The 18,538-nt window shown below is 45.5% G+C and overlaps 1 protein-coding gene across 1 annotated transcript in view; it reads left to right on the forward strand.

Moving 5' to 3' along the window:
- Window positions 1-3,932: 3,932 nt before the first annotated feature.
- Window positions 3,933-18,538, forward strand: part of LOC124708693 — a 31,911-nt gene continuing 17,305 nt past the window's right edge. Inside the window, exon 1 of the mRNA XM_047240368.1 lies at window positions 3,933-4,520. Within this exon, the coding sequence (XP_047096324.1) occupies window positions 3,933-4,520 (588 nt within the window). The remainder of the gene's footprint in view (window positions 4,521-18,538) is intronic.

The raw sequence follows: 18,538 nt of genomic DNA on the forward strand, positions 1-18,538 counted from the left end.
GCACTATATGGAACAGTGGAAATTCTGATTTTGTCGCCCATTTTTTACAGTTTTGTTGCCTGATATCTATGAAGCAATTAAATTGGGGAAAATAGTGGTAAAACACAATGATATTAGGTCTTGTACTTGCTGTGAGACGCTGAGAAGGATAGCCCTGGCTAAATGCTGTGAATCTATATGTTGCTTGCTATATAGCAGTACATTGTTTAGTGGATTCTGTTGAGATACATACCTTTTCTCTGATTTGGCCACACCAAACTTAGCTGATCTGCTCAGGATTCATGTTGAATTACAGCTTTGAGAGAGGTATAGGGTTTCATAGGAGCTTCCAGTCTAGCCGCCTTTCCACACAGATGCAGTTCTGAGCCTCCTTCGCTAGATATTTCTTTTCTTGAACGCCAACGTAAGCCAATCCCCGGTGCCTTCAAAGCCTACACAACTCATTTACATATATAATGCGATCGTTACACTCCGAATATATGTGTGATCTCAGTTCATTGCCACTATAGTAACTGAAGCTGAGAGACTTGGAATGGGCATATGTTTATATGTCGCGCATTGTTGCCATGAAGTGCTATTCGATTCTAGCATATGCAGGCTCTCTTCTTGTCGGTTATAATTTGCTACCTTGGCCTTTATTGTAGAACCTTTTTCTCATCCTATGTCATAGACTTGCATGCTTTTCATACGATTGCTCACCGACTATCATGTGCTCAACTTGGTAAATGTAAGGGATGTCACTCACTTCTGATTTCCTCTTGTCACAAAAGCTCATCTTAACTCTTGGTAGCACATAATCAAGCATAATACAAGCTCGAAAGTGCGTACCTTAAGTTGCTAATATAATTTGCGGTGGATTTATTTATCATGTTCACGATGGAAGATGTTTTGAACCTAATTAAAAAAAATAAACACTCCTGCATATCATACATGACATCAGAATTGCATCAACCAAACTCAACTGTGGATCATAACAAAGTAGTAGTTCGCTGTTGGCTAACAGGATTTGCTAAGGGTAAAGGAGAGTGATCCAAGCAGTAGTATATGCATAGGCATGTCCAAAAGACCAAGACCATGGTTGTCCGATAGAAATTGATAAACGCATTCAACATGGATGTTCTATGTATCTTTGTTTGTTTGTAAAATATTACTACATCCATCTAAAAATAGGTGTACCATTTTTATCTAGATATGGATGTATCTAGATGCATTTTAGTTAGAGATGTATCTGTAACTAGATAAAATTAAGACACCTATTTTTAAACGGATGGAGTACATCTTATGTGTCATTTCCTGTCAATTTTGAGAGAAACGAGCTACTGTTCACTTGCCTCTTTGACAGAAGAGTAAATATTACTTCTCATTTTTTAAAGAAACAGTCAGATCACACTTGCTATCATTGCTCATACAAACAAGTTAGTACAAACAAGTTAGGGATTGCTCTCAATTTTCAGAGAAGCATGCATTCACTAACCAACACATCAACTCAGCACCCTTACTGCTAACATGGGAAACCTCCAAAAGTATTGCGACCATTGCAAAGTCTTTCCCTAGTTCCTACAGTAACACCAACAAGCCAGTAATTATCACCAATTGGCGCAATTCATCTTCACCTACTTCATCTTTTCACTGCTTCTTCATCGACTTCGTTTTGTCCTATCACTTCTTCATTCTCTGCACCTACCATTTCTTCATCACCATCATCCACATATGACTGTACGATCACGAGGGTTCAGGAATTCGGAATGAGACAGTCGTGGGCCGGCCGGATCGTATACTACACGTATCTGCGCGGAGACTGGAGTCTAAATACTTAAATAGCCACGCACATCCCACGTACGTGATCAGGCGTAGCCCAGAACAACACTGCGTATACCTTTCTTAGTACAAGAACACTTCATATAGTACTTGTTCACAAGTTTAGATATGGCGGCTGCCAAACCATGCCATATAGCTGGCTCCACCACTGGTACAAACATTTTTTATATATTTGAATCAATATTTAGTCAAATAAGAAGCACGTTAAATGGATGCGTCTTATTCCTTGAATTCAGTTCTGAGTTCTGAGTTCTGACGAAGGGCCATAGTTGGCAAGAAAAAAAACATGGAGTACTTTTTTTTTAACAGGAAAGGTCCCGAAGGACCGAGAGCTGCATTAACTCAACACGGTTACAGACCAATTTACAGAAAGGGCCTCAGGAAACAGAAAATAACAGACCAACCCTTTGATTTTGCATACAGGACCCTAAAGAAAAAGATTAAAAAGCGATCAGGTCCCTGGTCGTCGCCGGCGAACAGGCTTCGCCATCGACTGCCTTCCACACCATTAGGGAACAAGCCACTTGGGGCGCAGACAGCCGGATTTGTCGATGACGAAGCCGAGTAAATCCTCACTGAGGAGGAAGATCTCCTGGAGACGGGCCGCCCTTCGGCCATGTGCTGCATGGGCAGGGCGATGACGCCGGCATGAGTCCCCCGTTGATGAGCATCCCAGGAAGAGCACCACCTCGACGGCGGTGCAGATGAAGCAGGCGCAGCTCCCACGAACTGCCGCCAGCACAGATGAGCAGCAGAACCATCGCTGCCCTCGCCCTCGCCACCACGGCCGGCCGAGAGGTACAGCTTTGGCGCAGCATCTCCGCACCAGCAGCAGCAAGGATAAGGCCTCCAAGATGCAGAAGCGTTGGCGACGACGCGACTGAGCTCCTCCTCGCCTCCACGGCCGGCCAGGAACTCCTCGACGTCGTTGAACGGCGGCACGCACATGCTCCCCCCCTCGCCTCCAATACCGGCCAGGGGAAAACACCGCCCACCACCGCCGCGTTGCAGCAGAAGGAGCACCGCCACTCCTTTATTAAATGGAGCGTCGATCTTCTTCTCCGTTCTCCCCTCCGACCACCGGAGAAGAAGAGGAAGGAAGAGAGATCCTACATCGGTAGAGATCCATGCGGCCAGATCTCCTCCACCGCTCGCACTACTGAGCATCAAGCCCCCTATCGGCATAAAGCCACTAATCGTATCTACTCTATATACTCCAGCGCCTCCCCTCCACCCATCTCGACCGGCGGCGCCGACGAGATTGGCTTTGGTTCGGCCTGGCCCTTCGAGGAGACTCTCACCTACTAGGGGAGAGAGAACGGGGGTGGGGGGATGAGAGCCGTAAGAGCATCTCCACTCGTCTCCCCGAGAAGCCCCCCCACGAGCCATTTTTTACAGCCGGACGGCGAAATCCGGCCCAGTCGCGTCCCCGGTTCCTCGATTTCGTCCGGATTTGGGCCTAAATTCATCCGGCGATCCCACGCCATCCCCGCCCCCCCGGGGAGCGCTCGGGGACTCCGGATGGAGCAAAACCAACCGCCCACGCCCACGTGTCTCCTCTTTCGTCCGGACTCTCCGGGCCATCCTCTTTTTCCCCGAGAAACGCCGCTTGGGGAGCACACGACTGGAAATATACTGCCCCTCATGCCAAAAATTGATCCAATCCGGACGAAAATTTCGCCGGATTTGGGCGTGGGGAGCGCCAACGAGTGGGGATGCTCTAAGAGCAATTCCAATAGTATAGCCAACTGTTGGCTATAACAAGATGTCATATCATTTGTAGTCATCATATAGCTAACATGTACAATAGTTGGCTATAAAAATGTAGTACTTTACTAATATATGGCCCACCTTTCACTCTCACAAGGTGCCTAGGAGCACGTGCAAGAGCTGGCTATTGCATAGTAGCCCACCTCCCTTCTCTCTCCTCTTCTCTCTCCTCCAACTCATCTAAAATATATTATTTAATGTCTTATAGTCAGCTGACTGGACTCTATTGTACTTGCTCTAACACGGAGTACTTGGTGGTGTCGTCCTAGCTACCAATCTTTTTTCATCAGAAAAAGAAAAATATTATTCTTCGAGTCGTCGCCGCCGCCGCCACCGCCGCCGCAATGCTCCGCCGCCAAAACCGGCTGCTCTCACTCCTACGCAACGGCAGCGCTCTCCCTCTCCTCACCTGCACCAACACCTCCCTCCGCCGCCACTTCTCCGCTACCGCATCCACCTCACCTTTCGCCGCCGAGGACTACCTCGTCGCCGCCTGCGGTCTCACCCGAGCGCAGGCACTCAAGGCATCCAAGGAACTCTCGCACCTCAGGTCCCCCTCCAACAGCGACGCGGTGCTCTCCTTCCTCTCGGGCCTCGGCCTCTCCAGCTCCGACGTCGCCGCCATCGTCTCCGCCGACCCCAAGTTCCTCTGCTCCAATGTGGACAAGATCCTTGCCCCCCGCGTCGCCAAGCTCCGCGACCTCGGCCTCTCGCGCCCACAGATCGCGCGCTTCGTTTCCATCGGCGCCCCCGTGCTCCGCTCCTGCGACGTCGCCAGCAGGCTCCGGTTCTGGATCCCGTTGTTCGGCTCCTTCGACAAGTTCATCCAGTCTGCCTCGAGGGGGGCTCTAGGAGGTGCTGCCATCCTAAGGCGTGACATTGACAAAGTAGTCAAGCCCAACATTGCCCTGCTTCTGCGGTGCGGGCTAAGGGCATCTCCAACCGAGCGACCCAAACGGACGCGCTGGGCCGTCCGTTTTGGGCCGTTTGCGTGCCCGAGCGGACGCGTGGACGGAGCCCCGTGTCCGCGCGTCCGTTTGGGTCGCGCGCTGCACCCAACGCGGCAGATTTGGGTCGCGGCGCCCTATGGTATGTTTTTCTTGTAAAATTCACTAGAACAACGCAAAAAAAATATTATATAAAATATATAAAATAGTACAAATGCTCAAAATGTATTACACATTACATACATAGTCCATGTAATCAAGGATAAAGTATTATTGAAATAAAATGAAAAAACGATACAAATGCTCTAGGCTTCAGGATTTCCTTCATCATTGTTGTTTGCAGCATTGTTGCATACGTGCTGCCACATGTGCTCGACCAAATCAGCCAGAAGCTGGTTGTGTACAGCTAGATCTCGAATTTCATGGTGCGCATGAAGAATGTCCTGGAATGATGCCGGAGCACCTTGATGAGGAGTAACCAACTCTCCTTGGCCTTCCCGAGTCATTATCAAAGAGTGAATCATCCCGCTCTACCTCAACAATCATGTTATGCATGATTACACAAGCGGTCATCACCTCCCACAGAGTTTGCACATCCCGGGCTCGCGGCAGGGTGTCTGACGATAGCCCAACGAGCTTGGAGGATACCAAACGCCCGCTCGACATCTTTCCGGGCTGCATCCTGCTCTTTGGCAAACCTTGCCTCCTGCTCTGAGTTGGGGTTTCGAATTGTCTTCACGAGTGTAGCCCAAGGTGGATAGATACCATCAGCAAGGTAGTACCCCTTGGTGTAGTGGTGGCCATTGATCTCAAAATCCACATCAGGGGACTGACCGTACGCTAGCCTATCAAACACCGGAGAGCGCTGCAAGACATTGATGTCATTGTGCGAGCCAGCCATTCCGAAGAATGAGTGCCAAATCCATGTGTCATGGGAAGCAACAGCTTCAAGAATGACCGTGCACCCCTCGGAATGGCCGTCGTATGCCCCCGCCAACCAAAGGGGCAGTTCTTCCACTCCCGGTGCATGCAGTCTATGCTGCCAAGCATCCCGAGTGACAAGGTATTAACTTGTCAATGCCTATGGATTGTAGGCTAGGGTTTAGTTGGAAGTAGAGGGCAAGTAGATCTCGAAGGTTTCAGCCGAAAAGTAACTCGACGATTATGAAAACTAGGGTTTGTGAACAATGATTCGATGATCTCTTCGTCCCTCGACTCCCCCTTTATATAGGAGGTGGAGCCGAGGGTTTCGTTTCGTACAAGTTACACAGTCCGGGACGGTTTCTAACTCATCCCGCCAGATTACAAATAGCACTTCTTATTACAACTCTAACTTTCCTTAATATATCTTGGGCTCCCGAATCTTCTTATTCTTCGGATAATGGGCCTTCAATAAACCCCGGGTACTATCTTCGGCAGGCCCATTTGGGATGCCTATGTCAGTAGCCCCCGAGATTTTGCTTGAATCGTAGAGTCAGGGAAAATCTCCACTGTTTATTTTTATTCGACAACTTAGACTTCTCTATATTTCTTCATATAAATTTCTATATTGTACAGGGATAATGGTAGTTGGGGCTAGTTCATCCGACGGATCGGGTACTAGTTAACCGCTCTAGTGGCAATCCGCAAAAACCTACTTCAAGATCACGTCCCCGGACATGATCTCGGGATACTGGTGCAAACTTCGACAGGTGCCGCTTAAGGTCTTACCATTCCGTCGAGTCCCGGTCAAATTTATCGAGTACCTAACGCGTCCGTTAGGATTTTTCTTCGTATCCGTTGATACGGATAAAAGTAGCGAGCGCAGTCTTCGGCGATGCCACGCCCAGCAGAACGGATCCGGGGTCTTACCTTCGCAAATTTGCGGCATTAGAAATTGATCGCAACTTTGGCGTTCTGAGAATATATTGTCGAGTGCTTTTCCGGCTGTTGGAATGGCACATTTTATCGAGTCAAATATGACTTACATTGTTCTCCCGATGGGAGTATATGTAGAGTTAATTATAACTCGAAATATACTCTCTTGCTTTTCCCTTCTTTTTTTTTTCTTTTTTAATTTCATTGGGCACGCGAACAGCGTTCCCGATGGGAGTAGCTCCCGAGGCTACAGCCAAGAACTTGTGCTTGGTTGTAGGCTCAACATTTTAGTCCACCTTGTCACTATATTGTCATTATTTCCCGATATGATCTTCTTTTCATCTCTCGGGTGCGCGAACAGCGCTCCCGATGGGAGTAGCCCCCGAGGCTACAGCCAAGAACTTGTGCTTGGTTGTAGGCTCTCACAATTTCTATATTGCCATACTCGAAATTTTACTTTTATCGAAGTAGCCCCCGAGCATTTGGGCAAAAACTTGTATTTGACCAAAGGCTCCCGAAGTATTCAAATAACTTCTTCTGTCGCCAATCTTCTTTTATTTTTCTTGTCGGCACGCCTCCCTTAGTCAAATTCACTTCATCTCTATTAATAGTCGGGATTTTTCTGCCTTGTGGGTCCATTGTTTCCACCACGTTGACACGTCGTGCAAGTGGGGGACACACGTCCTCCGCTTTTCCCGGCGCACGTACGGTAACGCCTGTTCTATTCCATCTCAGTAAAAATACCTTTTTACCCTTTTATCTACAAGATCTTTTTTCACCACACGATTTCTTCATCCAACGGTGCATTGCTTCTCCCGATTCCTATATAAACCTTTCTTCAACCTCGGTCCACTCCTTCGCTTGCGCCGCACATCTGTTCCCCTTTGCAAAAACTTCCCCTGCGCCCAACTCTCTTTGATCTTCCGCACGCACGAGCATTGCTTTTCCAGTGCCGTTGATGCCACCGCGCACGCGACTCACTCGCCACAGTACTCAGAATCCAAGATGGCCGCTGAAGATCTTGAGTGGGAGAGATCTAAAATCTCCAACCAAGACGTCAACATGTCTGAAGAGGCTTGGCCTCGATGAAGAAAGAGGACGCCATCCGCTTTCCCAGCCGAAGAAAGCTACCCAAACCCTCCAATGGAGTACCGGGTTAGTTTCGTTGATCACCTCATCCGCGGCCTTTCTACCCCAATTCACGATTTCCTCCGTGGCCTTCTTTTTGTTTATGGGATTCAACCGCACCGGCTTGACCCCTAATTCCATCCTCCATATTTCCATTTTTATCACGCCGTGCGAATGCTTCCTTGGAATCCCTCCTAACCGGGTTTTGTGGAAACGCATTTTCTCGCCTCCGCCGCAATGGCTCCCACAACGCCACCTATAACATAGGCGGTGTTGTTATCTGTGTCCGAACTGACGTTGATTACTTCGACGTCAAATTTCCTGATTCTGTCCAAGGATGGCGCAAAAGGTGGCTCTACATACATGAAGAAAGTGCCAATTCTGTGGAACACAACATAGTCCCTTTTGACGGAAGTGCCAAAATTCAACGCCGCCGCTCCTGGGATGCTGAGGCTTCCGAAGAAGAGAAAAAGGCGCTTATGTCTCGTATTCATCAGCTTCAAAATACTCGAGGCAAAGAACTGTCTGGCGTTCAAATCACTGCCTACTTTCTTAGGATTAGAGTGCAGCCTCTTCAGGCTCGCAAAAATCCCCTTTGGACGTATGTTGGTGAAAATGATGCCAATAGGCTCTCCAATGATCTTTCTGTGAAGGACTTGGAGAAGCTGATTCGAAGAATTTCCTCGCTGAACAAGAGGGATCCTATTCCCTCCTCGTGCCGCGTGGAACCATACAGCTCCACCAATCCTCTCCCCGAGGTATGTTGTCTTCTCGAATTTTTATCTTGTTCCGAACTTTCCCTGAATCTCATTGTATTGATATCTCTCTAATTTTTCTTTTGTCGTTATTTTTCTGCAGAACCATCCTACTATGGCTTCCCTTCCTCCTCTTCCTGAGGGTGGAGACGTCGAGGAAAGGGCCGTTATTGCCGATGACAACCAGGAGGCCCCCTCTTTTGTGAATGAACCCGCAGATTCTCGAAAATCTGCGGGATCTATTGAAAAGGATGCCGCCTCTGAAGGTACTACATCAGCACAATCTCCTCCTCCTGCTGTTTCTCCAAAGAACAAAAGGAAAAGGAGTAATGTCGAAGATTCCGGGACCTCTCAACCCGAAGAAACTGCTCCTTCACCGCGAAAGGCAGCGTATGACCCATATCTCGAGAGTCTCATCAGTTCGTGAGTTCCCTGTCTCTTTTTATTTTTCTATTCGAAGAATTTTGTTTGCCTTGCTTTTTATGCTGCCACCCCTTTTTCCACAGTGATGATGATGAAGAAACACCAACTTTGGATGTGGCTGCTCGAACGAGTACGTCACATACTCTAGTTATTTCGGAGCCGCCAGTTGAAGGAGAAGAATCCTCGCCTCCTCAACAAAACGTCGGCGCGTCTACTCCTCCTTCGAGCCCCCTTGTCCCTTCGCCAAAAAGGGCAAGGACTGAAGCAATTCCGGAGCCGAGTCTCCAATTGAGTAGCTCTTCTAACCCTCTCTTGGATGATGTAAGTTCTCCATACTCTTGTCACCGTCTGTACTTCCTCTGTTTGCTTCTGAATGCCATTATATTTTTCTCATACCGAAATTTTCTTGCTTTGTCCCTTTCTTTTCTTAACAGCCCATGATCAAAGAGCTTATTCGCATCGGTGCTCAATTCATTGGGTATCGTGAATATGCCAACAAAACTGAAGGTGATGCCTTGCTGCTTTCTTTTTACCATTACTCTGTTACTCCGTTGTTGTCGATATTTTAACGAAATTTTATCTTTCTTGGCAGAAAAATTGGCGGCTATCAACGAGCGTGCCAATGCACTTGCTCAAAAATTAGAGCAAAGTGAAGAGGCTCGTAAGAAGGCCGAATTAGATGCTGTTCAAGCTAGAGCAGAGGCTGACAAGGCCAAGACTGAAGCTGCTAGTGTCGAAGATCTTAGGAAGAGACTTCACACTGCCGAGACTTCACTGAGCGAGCATATAACTGCACAATCTGCTCGCGAGGAAGCGATCCTTAAGCGTATAAGGACGCAAAGTCGCCGCTTTCTCAGTAAGTATCTGAACCACTTCATATCCTTTGTATTTTCTTCTCTGCACTCGTTTGTTGCTCAATAAGTTTCTTCCTTGACAGATAGAACAGCTCAAGAGTTTGAACTTGAAGATCCCGACAATGATCCTCTTCTTGACGCCCTTTCTTTCCTCGAGTTTCATGGGTCAGAGGCACGCGAAGGCATTGATCAAGCTAAAGCAGGGCTGTCGCGGCTCTTTCCCTATTTCTTCCCAAAGAAAGAGGAACCCGCAACTTTCCTTAACCTGGCCAAGTGCTTTAATCCACCAGAAGATCTTGGGCTGAAGGTGCGTCATGAGAATATGAAGGTCGCCGTTGAAAACAATGTTGCCTTGGTTGCCGATAGCCAGCAAACTATCGACTGGGCGAAAGTTGGCGACACTGAGCAGATAGAACAATCGAGGTGGAAGTCGTTGATCAAGGCAGCTAAGCCCAACACGAAGAAAATCCTGGCCTATCTCGGGATCAAGCCGTCTTCAACTCCTAGCTCATCAAGGCCGGAGGTCTAGTTGAATGCCTCTTTGCTTTTTCTTTTTAGCGTACCTCTTTCTTTTGGCATTGTCGCCGTAGTGTTCTTGGCGATAACTGCTTCAGTAGGTCTCTAGAAGGTCCTTCTTTTGTAATAGACATGTATATATTATGGGAATGAATGGAGATCTATCTTTACTCAGTGATTGATGTCGAAATATTTCTTTTTCCAGTTAATTTTTGACAATTATACGCCAGCTCCTGGTCCTTCCAATATTTCGCCTTCTTCTTCTCGCTCAAGGAGAGCTCTTGCTGATACTACACCTGCCGAAGATTCCTTGCCGCAAGAATTAGATGAACTTCGGCAACAACTTCAGTATGCGAAGAAGCAAACACTTGTGATGTTGGAAAAGTCTCGTAAGTCATCTGAAGCCGAAAAAATTGCACTTCAACAAGCTCACGAGGCCGTGGCTGCTAGGGAGATTGCTACTTCCGAGGCTGAAAAGGCGACTGCTCGAGAGAATTTCATGCTCGAGTTAATGAATGAAGCCAGTGCGGATATGTCGGGTATGCTTGTTTCACCCTCAATATCTTCCATCTTCATGCTACGTCTCTTAAAGTTTTCTGCTCCTTTGTTTTAATAGGTTCCTTTACTGATGTTGTTGCCGAAGAGGAGAGGGTAAATACTAGGGCAAACCTCCTTGTTAACCTTTCCCTTGATCACGGTTCTCTGTTTTGGGCTACCCCAGAGAGGACCCGCCAAATTGTCAGATTTCAGGATCGCGCCTCTCAAACTCGCGACTTCCTTGACTTCTGTACTAAGACCTTGTCTATGGTTTATAACTCCATGTTTCCTCGGAACGTTCAACCAAAAACTCTTCTCGAGTTAATGGAGAAATTTAAGGATGCCCACAGGATCCATGACTTTGTCAAAGCTCAACTGGTAGCTGGCGCCAGATTTGCCCTTATCATGCTTCAGATCTGCCACTCAAAGCTTGACCTGACCCAAGTTGTTGCGAAAGTTCACGCGAAGGTACGGCGTCGAAGAGTTGGTGTTGATCGTATTAACACGAAGGTTTCGCCTATAGCTGAAGAAATGATTGAAGACCTTCTTCGGATGGATGCCGACTTTTTTGCGGATGGTCATTATGCTGATTTTCTTGGCGCTGCTCCTGAAGAAAACAGAGTTACCCTTGATGATATACTGAATCATGACTAATTATTTTCCTTTGGTAGACAATTCTTCCTTGTAAATCATGATTGTGATTGTATTGTGAAGCAAACATTATATTTCTGTATTTGTCTAGCCCCCGAGTGTTTTCGGTGGCTATTGATACGTCTCCAACGTATCGATAATTTCTTGTGTTCCATGCCACATTATTGATGTTATCTACATGTTTTATGCACACTTTATGTCATATTCGTGCATTTTCTGGAACTAACCTATTAACAAGGTGCCGAAGTGCCGCTTCTCGTTTTCTCGCTGTTTTTGGTTTCGTAAATCCTAGTAACGAAATATTCTCGGAATCGGACGAAATCAACGCCAAAGTTCCTATTTTCATCGGAAGCATCCAGAACACCCGGAAGGACCGGAGGGGGCCACAGGGCCACCAAACCCTAGGCTGGCGCGGCCGGAGGGGGGCCGCGCCGCCCTATGGTGTGGCCCCCCTGTCAGCCCTCCCGCGCCGCCTCTTCGCCTATATAAAGCCCCCGGATCGAAAACCCGATACCAATTGACGAAACCCACGTAAACCTTCCGGAGCCACCGCCATCGCGAAGCCAAGATCCGGGGGACAGGATCTCTGTTCCGGCACCCTGCCGGAGCGGGGAAGTGCCCCCGGAAGGCTTCTCCATCGACACCGCTGCCATCTCCACCGCCATCTTCATCACCGCCGTTGCTCCCATGAGGAGGGAGTAGTTCTCCATCGAGGCTCGGGGCTGTACCGGTAGCTATGTGGTTCATCTCTCTCCTATGTAGTTCAATACAATAATCTCATGAGCTGCCCTACATGATTGAGATTCATATGATGATGCTTGTAATCTAGATGTCATTATGCTAGTCAAGTGAGTTTTACTTATGTGATCTCCGGAGACTCCTCGTCCCACGTGTGTAAAGGTGACGAGTGTGTGCACCGTGTGGGTCTCTTAGGCTAGATTTCACGAATACTTATTCACCGTTGAATGGCATAGTGAGGTGCTTATTTATATCTCTTTAAGATTGCAGCATGTTGTATCACAATTTATCCATGTGCTACTCTAGTGATTTGTTATTAAAGTAGTTTATTCCTCCCGCATGTGTGCAAAGGTGACAATGCGTGCACCGTGTTAGTACTTGGTTTATGCTATGATCATGATCTCTTGTAGATTATGGAGTTAACTATTGCTATGATAATATTGATGTGATCTATTCCTCCTACATATGCATGAAGGTGACAGTGTGCATGCTATGCTAGTACTTGGTTTAGTAGCGTTGATCTATCTTACACTAAAGTTTACTTAAACATGAGCATTATTGTGGAGCTTGTTAACTCCGGCATTGAGGGTTCGTGTAATCCTACGCAATGTGTTCATCATCCAACAAAAGTGTAGAGTATGCATTTATTTATTCTCGTTATGTGATCAATATTGAGAGTGTCCACTAGTGAAAGTCTATTCCCTAGGCCTTGTTCCTAAATACCGCTGAGTTACTACTGCTTGTTTACTACTCGCTGCGTTACTACTACTGCGTTACTACTGCTTGTTTACTCGTTTTATCGCGTTACTACTGCTGCAATACCACCACCATCAACTACGCGCCAAGCACTTTTCTCGGCACCGTTGCTACTCGCTCATACTTATTTATACCACCTGTATTTCACTATCTCTTCGCCGAACTAGTGCACCTATTAGGTGTGTTGGGGACACAAGAGACTTCTTGCTTTGTGGTTGCAGGGTTGCATGAGAGGGATATCTTTGACCTCTTCCTCCCCGAGTTCGATAAACCTTGGGTATCCACTTAAGGGAAACTTGCTGCTGTTCTACAAACCTCTGCTCTTGGAGGCCCAACACTGTCTACAAGAATAGAAGCTCCCGTAGACATCAAGCACTTTTCCTGGCGCCGTTGCCGGGGAGGAAAGGTAAAAAGGCTCTCATACTACGGTCTCGTGTAAAGTATTTTTCTCGGCGCCGTCGTGTGTGTGCTCAAAGCTATTTCCTTTAGATCCTGCAATTGCATCTTGTTGTTTCTTGTTTACACTAGTTTGGCATAATGTACAAGAGTGAGCTTCTTATTCTATTTCCTGATTTAAAACATGGATTGTTTGATGCGAAACTTAAAAAACCTATGAAATCTTCTTTGCATGCTGGTAGTGATATTAGTATGAACGCTTTGAACACCATTGTTGACAATAATATAGAAAGTTCTAAGCTTGGGGAAGCTGGTTTTCATGATATTTTTAGTCCCCCAAGCATTGAGGAGAAAATTTACTTTGATGATTCTTTACCTCCTATTTATGATGATTATAATGATAGTGGTCTTTTGGTGCCACCTACTATGGAGAGTGAATTTGATTACAATATGCCTCCTATATTTGATGATGAGAATAATAATGATAGCTACTTTGTTGAATTTGCTCCCACTACAACTAATAAAATTGATTATGCTTATGTTGGGAGTAGTAATTTTATGCATGAGACTCATGATAAGAATGTTTCATTTGATAGTTATATTGTTGAGTTTGCTCATGATGCTACTGAAAGTTATTATGAGAGAGGAAAATATGGTTGTAGAAATTTTCATGTTACTAAAATGCCTCTCTATGTGCTGAAATTTTTGATGCTACACTTGTTTTATCTTCCTATGCTTGTTACTTTGCTCCTCATGAACTTGTTTATTTACAAGATTCCCTTGCATAGGAAGCATGTTAGACTTAAATGTGTTTGAATTTGCCTCTTGATGCTCTCTTTTGCTTCACATACTATCATTTGCGAGTGCATCATTAAAACTGCTGAGCCCATCTTAATGGCTAAAAAGAAAGAACTTCTTGGGAGATAACCCATGTGTTATTTTGCTACAGTACTTTGTTTTATATTTGTGTCTTGGAAGTTGTTTACTACTGTAGCAACCTCTCCTTATCTTAGTTTTGAGTTTTGTTGTGCCAAGTTAAGCCGTTGATAGAAAAGTAAGTACTAGATTTGGATTACTGCGCAGTTCCAGATTTCTTTGCTGTCACGAATCTGAGCCCACTGCCCTGCAGGAAGCTCAGAAAATTATGCCAATTTACGAGCATGATCCTCAGATATGTACGCAACTTTCATTCAATTTGAGCATTTTCGTTTGAGCAGGTCTGGTGGCCTAATAAAATCCATCTTTACGGACTGTTCTGTTTTGACAGATTCTGCCTTTTATTTCGCATTGCCTCTTTTGCTATGTTGGATGAATTTCTTTGATCCATTAATGTCCAGTAGCTTTATGCAATGTCCAGAAGTGTTAAGAATGATTGTGTCACCTCTGAACATGTTAATTTTTATTGTCCACTAACCCTCTAATGAGTTGTTTCGAGTTTGGTGTGGAGGAAGTTTTCAAGGGTCAAGAGAGGAGGATGATATACTATGATCAAGGAGAGTGAAAGCTCTAAGCTTGGGGATGCACCCGGTGGTTCACCCCTGCATATATCAAGAAGACTCAAGCGTCTAAGCTTGGGGATGCCCAAGGCATCCCCTTCTTCATCGACAACATTATCAGGTTCCTCCCCTGAAACTATATTTTTATTCCATCACATCTTATGTGCTTTTTCTTGGAGCGTCTGTTTGTTTGCTTTTGTTTTTGTTTGTGTTTGAATAAATTGGATTACATCATGCTTGTGTTGGAGAGAGACACGCTCCGCTGGTTCAAATGAACACATGTGTTCTTAGCTCATAATATTCATGGCGAAGTTTCCTCTTCGTTAAATTGTTATATGGTTGGAATTGGAAAATGATACATGTAGTAATTGCTATAAATGTCTTGGGTAATGTGATACTTGGCAATTGTTGTGCTCATGTTTAAGCTCTTGCATCATATACTTCGCACCCATTAGTGAAGAAATACATAGAGCATGCTAAAATTTGGTTTGCATAATTGGTCTCTCTAAGGTCTAGATAATTTCTAGTAAGGTGTTTGAACAACAAGGAAGACGATGTATAGTCTTATAATACTTGTAATATGTCTTTTATGTGAGTTTTGCTGTACTAGTTCATACTTGTGTTTGCTTCAAACAACCTTGCTAGCCTAAACCTTGTATCGAGAGGGAATACTTCTCATGCATCCAAATACTTGAGCCAACACTATGCCATTTGTGTCCACCATACCTACCTACTACATGGTATTTCTCCGCCATTCCAAAGTAAATTGCTTGAGTGCTACCTTTAAGCAATTCAAAATTTATTACCTCTTATTTGTGTCAATGTTTTATAGCTCATGAGGAAGTATGTGGTGTTTATCTTTCAATCTTGTTGGGCAACTTTCACCAATGGACTAGTGGCTTCATCCGCTTATCCAATAATTTTGCAAAAAGAGCTGGCAATGGGATTCCCAGTCCCAAATTAACAAACTAAAAATAGACACTCCTTCATGGTATGTGATTGTTGGACGGCACCCGAAGGATTCGGTTAGCCATGGCTTGTGTAAGCAAAGGTTGGGAGGAGTGTCATCATAATAAAACTAAAATAAAAAGGTACTCCTTCATGGTATGAGATTGTTGGCAGGGCACCCGAGGATTCGGTTAGCCATGGTTTGTGAAAGAAAGGTTGGAAGGAGTGCCATCCAAAAATAAAATAAAATGGGAGCCGCTCTTTGAAGGTTTGTCTGGTAAGGGGGTTAGAGTACCCGCTACCATTCGTTGACAACAACATACACCTCTCAAAACTTTATTTTTATGCTCTCTTTATGTTTTCAAAATCAAAGCTCTAGCACAAATATAGCAATCGATGCTTTTCCTCTATGAGGACCATTCTTTTACTTTTATTGTTGAGTCAGTTCACCTATTTCTCTCCACCTCAAGAAGCAAACACTTGTGTGAACTGTGCATTGATTCTTACATATTTGCATATTGCATTTGTTATATTGCTTTGCATTGACAATTATCCATGAGATATACATGTTACAAGTTGAAAGCAACCGCTGAAACTTAATCTTCTTTTGTGTTGCTTCAATGCTTTTACTTTGAATTATTGCTTTATGAGTTAACTCTTATGCAAGACTTATTGATGCTTGTCTTGAAGTGCTATTCATGAAAAGTCTTTGCTTTATGATCCACTTGTTTACTCATGTCATACATATTGTTTTGATCGCTGCATTCACTACATATGCTTTACAAATAGTATGATCAAGTTTATGATGGCATGTCACTCCAGAAATTATCTTTGTTATCGTTTTACCTGCTCGGGACGAGCGGAACTAAGCTTGGGGATGCTGATACGTCTCCAACGTATCGATAATTTCTTGTGTTCCATGCCACATTATTGATGTTATCTACATGTTTTATGCACACTTTATGTCATATTCGTGCATTTTCTCGGAACTAACCTATTAACAAGGTGCCGAAGTGCCGCTTCTCGTTTTCTCGCTGTTTTTGGTTTCGTAAATCCTAGTAACGAAATATTCTCTGAATCGGACGAAATCAACGCCAAAGTTCCTATTTTCATCGGAAGCATCCAGAACACCCGGGAAGGACCGGAGGGGGCCACAGGGCCACCAAACCCTAGGCCGGCGCGGCCGGAGGGGGCCGCGCCGCCCTATGGTGTGGCCCCCCGTCAGCCCTCCTCGCGCCGCCTCTTCGCCTATATAAAGCCCCTGGATCAGAAAACCCGATACCAATTGACGAAACCCACGTAAACCTTCCGCAGCCACCGCCATCGCGAAGCCAAGATCCGGGGGACAGGATCTCTCGTTCCGGCACCTGCCGGAGCGGGGAAGTGCCCCCGAAGGCTTCTCCATCGACACCGCTGCCATCTCCACCGCCATCTTCATCACCGCTGTTGCTCCCATGAGGAGGGAGTAGTTCTCCATCGAGGCTCGGGGCTGTACCGGTAGCTATGTGGTTCATCTCTCTCCTATGTAGTTCAATACAATAATCTCATGAGCTGCCCTACATGATTGAGATTCATATGATGATGCTTGTAATCTAGATGTCATTATGCTAGTCAAGTGAGTTTTACTTATGTGATCTCCGGAGACTCCTCGTCCCACGTGTGTAAAGGTGACAAGGTGTGCACCGTGTGGGTCTCTTAGGCTAGATTTCACGTAATACTTATTCACCGTTGAATGGCATAGTGAGGTGCTTATTTATATCTCTTTAAGATTGCAGCATGTTGTATCACAATTTATCCATGTGCTACTCTAGTGATTTGTTATTAAAGTAGTTTATTCCTCCCGCATGTGTGCAAAGGTGACAATGCGTGCACCGTGTTAGTACTTGGTTTATGCTATGATCATGATCTCTTGTAGATTATGGAGTTAACTATTGCTATGATAATATTGATGTGATCTATTCCTCCTACATATGCATGAAGGTGACAAGTGTGCATGCTATGCTAGTACTTGGTTTAGTAGCGTTGATCTATCTTACACTAAAGTTTACTTAAACATGAGCATTATTGTGGAGCTTGTTAACTCCGGCATTGAGGGTTCGTGTAATCCTACGCAATGTGTTCATCATCCAACAAAAGTGTAGAGTATGCATTTATTTATTCTGTTATGTGATCAATATTGAGAGTGTCCACTAGTGAAAGTCTATTCCCTAGGCCTTGTTCCTAAATACTCGCTGAGTTACTACCGCTTGTTTACTACTCGCTGCGTTACTACTACTGCAGTTACTACTGCTTGTTTCATCGTTTCTACTGCGTTACTACCGCTGCAATACCACCACCATCAACTACGCGCCAAGCACTTTTCCGGCACCGTTGCTACTGCTCATACTTATTTATACCACCCGTATTTCACTATCTCTTCGCCGAACTAGTGCACCTATTAGGTGTGTTGGGGACACAAGAGACTTCTTGCTTTGTGGTTGCAGGGTTGCATGAGAGGGATATCTTTGACCTCTTCCTCCCCGAGTTCGATAAACCTTGGGTATCCACTTAAGGGAAACTTGCTGCTGTTCTACAAACCTCTGCTCTTGGAGGCCCAACACTGTCTACAAGAATAGAAGCTCCCGTAGATGGTCACAAGCAGTTTACCTGCTGCGTTACCACCGCTTGTTTACCGTCCCGGGCAAAGCACTTTTCCTGTGCTCAAGTTGCTACTACTTATTCATACCACCCGGTATTTCAACTATCTCTTCGCCGAACTAGTGCACCTATTAGGTGTTTGGGGACACAAGAGACTTCTTGCTTTGTGGTTGCAAGGCTGCATGAGAGGATATCTTTGACCTCTTCCTCCCCGAGTTCGACAAACCTTGGGTGATCCACTTAAGGGAAACTTGCCGCTGTTCTACAAACTCGCTCTTGGAGGCCCAACACCTGCCTACAAGAATAGAAGC

The sequence above is a fragment of the Lolium rigidum genome, chromosome 1, assembly GCF_022539505.1.
Source record: "Lolium rigidum isolate FL_2022 chromosome 1, APGP_CSIRO_Lrig_0.1, whole genome shotgun sequence".
NCBI lineage: Eukaryota > Viridiplantae > Streptophyta > Magnoliopsida > Poales > Poaceae > Lolium > Lolium rigidum.